Source organism: Strigops habroptila, chromosome 8 (genome assembly GCF_004027225.2).
Source record: "Strigops habroptila isolate Jane chromosome 8, bStrHab1.2.pri, whole genome shotgun sequence".
NCBI lineage: Eukaryota > Metazoa > Chordata > Aves > Psittaciformes > Psittacidae > Strigops > Strigops habroptila.
The window spans coordinates 40,849,025-40,858,251 of NC_044284.2; the positions used below are offsets into that span (position 1 = coordinate 40,849,025).

General features: G+C 42.6%; 1 protein-coding gene across 6 annotated transcripts in view; it reads left to right on the plus strand.

Annotated features, from left to right (window-relative positions):
• RASAL2 (RAS protein activator like 2) overlaps nt 1–5,724 on the plus strand; it is a 186,766-nt gene extending 181,042 nt beyond the window's left edge. For all 6 annotated transcript variants that reach the window (XM_030495124.1, XM_030495125.1, XM_030495127.1 and 3 more), the window contains one exon: nt 1,360–5,724. In XM_030495124.1, coding sequence (XP_030350984.1) covers nt 1,360–1,502 — 143 coding nt within the window. In that variant the 3' untranslated portion in view covers nt 1,503–5,724. The remainder of the gene's footprint in view (nt 1–1,359) is intronic.
• Nucleotides 5,725–9,227: the final 3,503 nt, after the last annotated feature.

Below are 9,227 nucleotides of genomic sequence, written 5' to 3' on the forward strand. Positions count from 1 at the left end.
CCCTGTGGGGAAGCCCACTGAGAAAAGCAAACATTACCACACAGCTGATGTGCTGGGATCAAAATCTCAAGGGGCTGTTGCAACACTTGGGTCTCCTGAGCAGTATGTCTGAATTACCCCTCAATGTTTGTGCCTTCCGTACATCATTTTTCCTTCTGTTTTGTTTCTCAATGGGCTGGACTGGGAAGAGTTCTGCATGCAGCTTTTTTCATTCCAGTAAATTAGACATTTTCCTTCTTAAATAAAAAAGCCATTCAGCTGATAGCAGGGAGAGCATATTTACCTTTTGCCATCTCTATTGCTGCTTTGTGTGGCTGTTTTTTCTTTTTTTCTTTTTTTTTTTTCCCCCCCCCAGGGAAGATAAAAATTTTAATTTCTAATTGTGCCACCAACTCTTTGGCTTAACCCTTCAGTGCTTTATCTCACTGCAGAGAATCTAGCCGTTAGCAGGCTGGGTTTTGTTGATGGGGCTTTTATTTTTTATAAATTTAATACCTATCCTTCAACTTTCTGCTAAAAGTGGAGACTGGCACTTTCTGTGCAAGAAGAATCAAAACAGGCATGTGGAAATCCTGGATTCAGTGGAGCCCGGGAGCCCCTCTGAGCTGGAATGGGTCTAGGAGCAGTGTGTTCAGTGTTTGTTCTTTGTGTTCTGTCAATGGCATCTCCCCCTCCACCCACACTGCCCTCTTCCCCTTCACCTCAAATAACCCCTTAGTTTTAGCTTTTGGCTGCTTTTTCTCTATGTTGCTATTGCACCCTCATTCCTGCTGGTGACTGCAGGCTGCCATTACCTGCTTATTTTTATTTATTTCAAGCATACCATGAGTTTATTCTGAGCACACTCCATCCAAAATACAGAGACAATGGCTGTTAAATACCACTTGCACTTTTCTCTGCCAGATGAAATCTCCACCACTTTTATTTTCTGCTGCCTATTTCTGTTTTTCTAACACATTTTAAAAACAATAATAATAAATTGGCTGTTGTTGTTATTAACACCAACACCCTCCATCCCCACTCCCAAATACTGCATTTCCATCTGCCTCAGTTGGAGGCTGTCTGGATAAAGCCACTATCACTGGATCAATTCACCAATGTAACCGACTCACTGTCACCTTCCATTGAGCAAAAAGGCCAGGAGGGCCCGTGGCACACAGGGGCCACGTTACCCAAGAAAACAGAAAGAGGCAGACATCCCATCTTACCAGAGAATGTTAGCCAAGCTGCCTCAGTCTAGATATCATCTGAAGATGCTGTCACAGCCCCAGGTCCTGGAAGTTCCCCATAAAGCAGGCTTGTGGGGCAAAGGAATTTAATTTGTGAAGGAGCTCTGACTTTGTGGGCTGTTTGTTGCAGGAGAAGCGGATCATGTCCCTGGACTCTGCCAACACGCGGCTGATGAGTGCCCTGACACAGGTGAAGGAGCGCTACAGCATGCAAGTCCGCAATGGCATCTCCCCCACCAATCCCACCAAGCTTTCCATCACGGAGAATGGTGAATTCAAAAACAGCAGCTGCTAACTGGGCAGATGCTGCCAGCCATCTCCCCAGGAGAAGGGCAAGAGGGAGCAGACTCAAGAAACCTTCAAAGTAGCCGCCCTTCCCCTTACAGGTTTACATAATGCTGCTAAAAAAATGGAAAAGAGAAAGAAGAACTCTGAAAGGTGGGCTTAAATTCCCCACTCAAGGCCAGGAGAACTGGGCTCCCGACATCAAGTCCTTCCATATCACTGTGTAAATAGAGGGAGCTCTTGAGTCATGTACAGAAAATGCTGATGTAATATACCAAAAGGAAGTGAATACTGTAGATTTTTTTAATTATTGCTATTTTTATTATTATTATTTTTCTCTGGTTGAAAGCACTGCAGTCCTTGGAGGAGGAAGAGGGGAGTGTGAGTGCATGTGTGTTGTGGGTGAGAGAGAGATGAGCAGTGGGTTACATTAGACAGCAGCTGTATATATCAGGCTGACTGATACAAGTACATGAGTGGAGTGAAATAGTAGTGAAAAGAATTCTATAAGAAAACTCATTTGCTGGTTTTATTCCCCTCTTCTCTAGCCATTCTTTACCTGAAAGCAAACTCGATAGCAAACATTTTAGCAAGAAAATTGGCCCTTGCTGGATCCTGTACCTACTTTTGGTAGGACTCTGGCAAAAAATTGCCAGTCTTTTTGAAAAAGGTAAAAACTTGGAGCAGCAAGCTTGTTTCCTTGCATTTGCACACAGTCAGGCTTCCCATCAGACAGACAGAGGAAATCTGCAGTTTTTCAAGGTAGGATTCTTTTTTTTTTACCCCAGTTCTAATGCAGTTTTATATTTTCCGTTTTGAAAATTTACAGACCTGTAAATACTTCTTTTTAAATTTCTATCCAGTCCCCATTTTATGCACCATGCAGTGGCTCCCTGAATTCAGTCTCTGTGCTCCATCAGGAACAGTCAGGTTAGTGCTCTGAGGAAAGGGCTAATCAACGGGTGCCCGTGCCCAGCAAAGTAGGCTTCCATATGCAAAATTTCGTGTTTTCCTAGAGGATTTCTATGTTTTAACTCTTGTTCAATTTCACTATTTCAGCTACTAGTTTAGCCAGTCTAGTTCCAACGAAAGATTCTTTCTGCACATTGTGTTAAAAGATCTTCTGTTTACACTGAATTTTTCCTTTCTCTGGATACTTCAGAGGGGGTTTTGGGAAGTTCTGTAGACACCATTTTTTTCTTAAGGAGTTTTGACTAAGCTTTCATCTCCAGTTGCTTTCAGTTGTGTTTCATAGGCACATATTTCCAGGCTGTATGTGAATGCATATGTAATTACAAAGTGACCTTCTTGTGGAAGATAATGACATTCACAAACTGTAAAAGATTAACAGTAAATGACAGTATTGTCAATTCTCATGATTTCATCAAATGCTACAATATTTAGTCTGAGAGGGTTTTTTTTTAAAAAAACCCAGATTCTAGAGTCAAGGAATAGTGTGTAAATCTTCACTTTCACTATTTGGTGTACATTTCTAGCCCCCAGGCTATCAAAGTGAAAAAGATTATTGCAACAGCAATTGAAATTTTGAATTACAGAAATATACTAATGATTAACCATTCAAACATGTTTTGGAAATTAGAAATTGGAAGCATTGACTTCAAAACAAGAGAAAACCTTGAGACGGTGTCTCACAGGCTGCAACTAGGAACAAGTTCATAAGGTGGCTGTGGGGGTACCTGGCTGAAACAATATAGCCTGTGATGTGGAGAAGGTCAGAGCTGGTGATCTGATTATCCTTTCTGGCCTTAGTTTCCGAATCTCTAAAATTGTACTACATTAAAAATGTAGGCGTTTCTAAGCCTATTTCTTGACCTCCTGAAAGTGACCCATGTTGCCTTGAACATGAAGGATTGGCAATACTGAGAACCTAAATTCAGTGTCTGTTGTCAAGTTTGTTCTTTGGAAATGAATTAATCTCACCTCTGTGATGCAGCTTGTGACAGAGTATGTTATGTTAACTGTTCTGCCTGGTGATTGTGTTATGTCAGTTAAACATCATCACACAAGTATGTTCCATTGCTAACTATGCATAAATCCAGAGACCACATCTCCTTTGTTGTTGGATGTATGAGAAAAATGTATATGTATGTATCTCTCCTAGCAAGGTCTTCTAGAGAACACTTGTCTGCAGCAAGTTGGGATTTATATTTAATGCTTAGTTCTTTCAGATCAGAGCTTCTCTGGCTGCTCGAATGTGACTTGTACTACAGGGAGAGGAGCATCCCTGTACTATCTTGGTGTATTGTAGCCAAGTCAGCACTGTCTGATGCACCTGGGGTTGTGCTCTACATTTCCTCAGTAGCAATTACTTTTCCATACTTCCCAAACCGTCTTCCAGCTCTGGGTCATTGCTGACCTCTGATATTTTCTTCCTCAAACTGTGCCTTTCAGTTCCTCCTCCTCTCCTTCGTCCTTCATGCACCACAGCCATAGACAGTCTATTGAGTTTCTATTAATCTGTCTTGTGAGTAGCTCTCTTTTACAAGAAACCTTTGCAAACAACCTTTGTGTTGAGCATTTTTGTGTGACCTTTATCTCCCGTTTGCTATATACTGTAATTACACAGCTGCATCTTGGGAGATTTGTTCCCCAAGGTAGCCTTTTCAGATAGGAACATGTATTGCTCACTTACTTATTACACAGTGCAAACAGTATAGGTGTTCTGTGTCTGAGGCGTGACAGTAAGAGTCATAGGAATACATTGACTAGAACAAGGCAGAAGCAGATGTGTCATTCTGGTAGTGTGAGTATAGCATTAATTTGGGAAATGCATTTTGCTGGAGCTCCCTGGCTTTCTGGTAATCTGTTAAAGACCACTGGCTGAGCTGCATGGTTTGATGCTGAAGACTCTGAGGTGTCCACTTTGGTTTCTGCAAAGAAATGCAATAGGGGCAACATTTCAGCCCCAGTTTTTAGAGGGGAAATAATACCTGCCCCAAAATTGGTATGTTTTGGTGAGGTCTTTAGTAATGTATCATTCTAATGATGTACCTTCTCCAGTGTATTTCTTAAGCTTGCAGAATACTTGTAGGAAAAAGTTGCTGTTCTAAAAGAGTCTGACCCATCAGTATTGTCCTCAGAGCTTGTTGCTAAGCTGGCTGTTTCTCTTCTCTTTTAGCTTCTACTCTAAAGTGTACTCCCCTAACTCCCACTGTAGAGGAGAAGCTGCCTGTTGACCCAAAAGACGGTGAAGGTTGCAGACTCACAGTGCTGCAAGACTAAAATTGATTAGCTGCAGAACAAAACGTTGTGCTCCTGACTTCTGCAGGCAGCTGTCTCTCCTCATTTGTTACCAAGCAGCTTTCTAGAAAAATTTTAAGCCGCCTCAAGCTGACAACATGTGAAAATGCCAGCTTCTATTTTGTCCAGTCTGATAAAAACACACGGCAGCCAAAAGGTTCATCTATTTTGAAGCAAGAGCCCTAACTAGGCCCGATCACTTTTTGTTTAAGACTAGTAGCCAGTGGGTTTCTGCAGCAAGGGGAGAAGTAGTAAATAGCGTGAGGTCTGATGATGAGCATTGTAGACATTAGGTTTTGGTTCATACTTTCAGCAACTGCAGCGGGCTGTGTCTAATGCTGTTGTAAGGAACTGCTTCTCTCATTTGGAAACAGCTGAAGCAGTACAGGAAAAATTTAATAGCCCGTAGGAGTAATACTCATGTAGACTGAAACAGAAAACTCGCCCCATCCTGGCATCTCAGTCCTTGCTGGCCACATTACTCAGTGATGTTCTGGAATGATTCTTCCCAGGTTTCAGAGTTCTCAGTAGCAGCTCACAGCCAGCATAGTGGGGCAGGGAAATGGAGCAGTGTTTTGTAGCACTGTGGCCTTTGGCTGTATTGTGTGCAGTGTCTGCAGAGTATGTGAAGAACAGAGGTGACCAGAATGACATGGCATAGACACTAATGGAGAAGAGAGGGAGCATGGCCCAGGAGTTGACATCCTGTAAATGCCTGTTTTTTTGCCACCCTAGGAATTTTAACCTTTTGGGTTTTTTTTTTTAAGGAAAGTAGACAGATTTCCTGTTCAGGAATTACCAAGTGTTATTTCACTGGTGTATTAAAAATGGGCAGCTATGCATACAAGCACAGATTCCTACAGCTACACATTTTGCAATGTTGCTCTCCAGTGGTATAACTCAGGCAGGGGATCCAGAGGAGTGTGGAAAGGGATGTGTATATTTTCTAGTTAGAGGATATGAGGTGTATCCAGTAATAAATACTGTATCCATCTAATAAGTTGTCCAAGAAATGGGTTTTATTTTATGTTCTTGCAATTGCTTTGGACTGGCTTAGACACATTTTTGTTTGTTTGTTTGTTTGTTTGTTTGTTTTTTTAACATGATAGATTAATTTCATGTTTTAATGCTTGGTTAAACCCACCAGCTTTTAACTTCATCTGAAAACTCAATGATTGAAGTCCACCAATTTTGCAGCAGAGGCCGTGAAATGTCTCAGCAATACTACCTGCTAAGGTCACCATGTATGTGTGAATTCTGTTTGTGTTCTGCAAAAATGTCTGTCTTGTTCCTGGAGAATAATTCCTGTCAGGATTGAACTGTTAAATGTATTTCCATCAGTGATCAGCATGGTCAGCCACAGGTATCCAGCTGAGCCTGACAGAGCAAAAAAGGGTTAAATTCAGGCTGATCCTTTTAGGTATTTCCTTCTCCACAGTAAGTTAACTCCCATGAGAGCGAGCATGTCATTACAGATCATGCCTGCCAGGAATCCTACCTGTAAAAATAGATTTTCTGTCTCAAGGGCCTTAAAAAGAGTGTTACTACACAGAACTGTTTTACAATGATAGCTCTAAATAATTTATTTTTTATTTCAACAAAGTACACCTTAAAAAGTAATAAACTTGTTTTTCAAGCCGTATTTTTATGCTAGTAGCACTGGACTGTTTGGTCTCTGAGATCCATTTCTGCATTTCATTGCCTGGGTTTGTTCTAAAGAAGATTTATTTTTGTTCTGTGAATAATTTTTGAAGGTTCTTGTAATATGTACAGATATAGATACATTTGAGGTCTTTTATTGATATTCATACAAAGAATACAAATAAACTTTAACTTTAAACAGTTTTGACTCAGTTAACCTATGCTGATTTAGAATTCTGCTCTTCCGCTTTGAGGTTGTGCGTGCATCTTGTATAGCTTCCGAGGGTGGAGGGAAACTCAGACACTGTAACTTCATGTTTGGGACAGAGTAACTCCCATTTGGCACCTGGAGCTACCACGGGGGTCCGTAGTGGGGCATAGCAGCAGAATTAATTCCTTTCCCCTGTCTCTGTGGCTGGGTGTTTGGCTGGCTTGCGTGTCCAGCACAGGTCCCAGGGCTTCGTTCCAGAGCTCTGCCTCCCTGGGCTTTCTGAAGCAAGCAGACAGCAAGCTTGCTGGGAAATAGCTGGTGGTGTGGAGTGAGAGAGCGACAAGCTGTGGAGACACAGAGAATTGCTCTCTGCTTCTTTCAGGCATGGGATTTTTTGGATAATAGTAACATCTGAAGTGGTAAAAAGAGAGTTACCATGTATTAATTAATGTGCTCATTCCTCTCATGCCGGGCCAATGAATGCCAGTTTTCATGTTCAGTCAATTCCTAGTTTACAGATTCTCATGCACCAGCCCAAAGCTGCGGTGTTTGAGGCATGCGCATACAGAACAATATTTATTTACAGATTCACATAAAATGCTGGATTCTAAGCAATTTATATTTATTCTTAATACATGTATGAAATCTTGCATATAATGAGTGGGAAAACCTTTCATATTGAACTTAGTGACTATAAAATCTATACTCCAGGGGATGTTTTGCTTAAAGTCTTTTATTTTCATTTCACATTAATTATTTTTTCTCCATGGCTTTGAAGCCTGCAAAATACACATAGCAAACATTCAGTTGTTAACTGTGTGCCTCCACCCTGGCCCTGCACTTTGTTCTGTCCAAGTCCCTTGCGTGTTCTGCCTTGTTCTTGCTTAGGCTGTAAGGTTTTCATGCCGAGAGTTGTCTTCCTGCAGGTTTGTACAGAACACAAAAGAGCCAGTGCCTGATGTTTCTGGCAGCACAAACGGTGCCTCTGAAGGAGGTGGATCTGTAAATTCCCACACCCGTGACCTGTCCACGCTCAGCGCTTGCCCAGCGGAGTCACCTGCTCCTCTGTGGCAGTGCTGAGCACTGCTCAGATGTGAACGGGCCAGGCGAGGCAGGTGAGAAGAGGGACAGGATGGGGTGTCGACCTAGCAGGCAAAGTGGTCTCAGTATCATGTTTGCTGTGTGGTTTTGGGAACGGGGGTGGAAGAGGATCTAAAAGGGAGAGGAATAAGCAGGGAAAGCAGGGTTGAGGGGAAGGTGCAGATAGCCAGAGGGTGTGCTGAGTTGAAGCAGAGGGAGGAAAGTGAGGTAGAGCAGGAGCACTGCATAAATATCAGTTAGGGTGGCACTGGAATAATACAATTAAAACTGTGTGAAGTCTGGGCTTTTCTGTGACTGTCCCGAAGCAGCCAATACTCAAGTGTTCTATCCTGCTGAGGATGTTGAATCCCACTTTACCTTGGATCTGCCTCCTTATTTCTACTGTGTAAAACTCCTGTGTGTAAGAACGTGTAAATTCTTCTCCCATTTCCAGCCATTCTGGACAAAATACATTGGGGTGTGGAGCCTGTCCTCATCACTCCTGCAGTTCACCCACTCCAGCTGGGATCTTCCTTTGCAGAAGCTCCCCTGCAAGAGTCCTCCTGCCCAAAGGATGCAAGTGCAAAATCTTTGATGATTTCTTGTATGCAAGAATGCAGCAGCTGCTGCTTAAATCCATTAGCAGATGGAATACCAATTTGCTTATGCTGAGATATGAGTCTCATGAGAAGGGAGTCCTTGCTCTGACTACAACCTGTCTCGTGTTGCTGTCCTTCACCTTTCTCCTGATCCCACAGATTAAATATCCTCATGTCTCCAGAAGATGTATTAAATTCCTGATTTTTGCTGAGAGGTAGATCAAATATCCTGGTTGTAGGCATGAAACCTGGCTACCTGTCAGTTCTTCTTGCAGGGAGTATGAATACCTTGTCCTTACTCAGCTCCACAGGAACACATAATCTTGCTGATGTGACTGGAAACGTGAGTTCTGTGGAGCTGAACCCGCTTTTCAGTACACCCACTTAGCCCAGCTCAGCAGCAGGGCAGCCTTGGCTGAAATAGAGGAAATTATGATAAATATTGCAGACTTCAGGGTAGCTTCCAGGAGCAGGGCACTCAGGATGGATGTTCCCTGCACCCTCCAGGTTCTTCCAGCTGTTATGTTATACTACAACCCTAAGGCCATTGTACTGCTATTTGGGAGAGATGGATCATAAGGGACAGGTATCTAGTGTTGACACCAGGAGTGAAGGACGATACAGTGATGACAGAATCTAATGCAGAATGAAATGTGATCTGCACAGAGATGAGTGATATTTCTCACCCCTTTTTCTCCACTGTCCAGGCTTCTATTTGCAGCAGGATACAGATATTGAGAGCGGTTCCTATTCTGTTTGGCAAGGAGGAAGTCCTGCATGCGGTGAAGGAGGAAGAGTTACAGCTAAGTTGCAGGCTCTGTTTGTTCACCCTTTGTTGCTTCTTTCCCCAAACTCAGCTCACCTAAGCCAAACAACATGCAGGTGCTGTGCTTGGACCCTAAAGAAATTATTTATTTATGA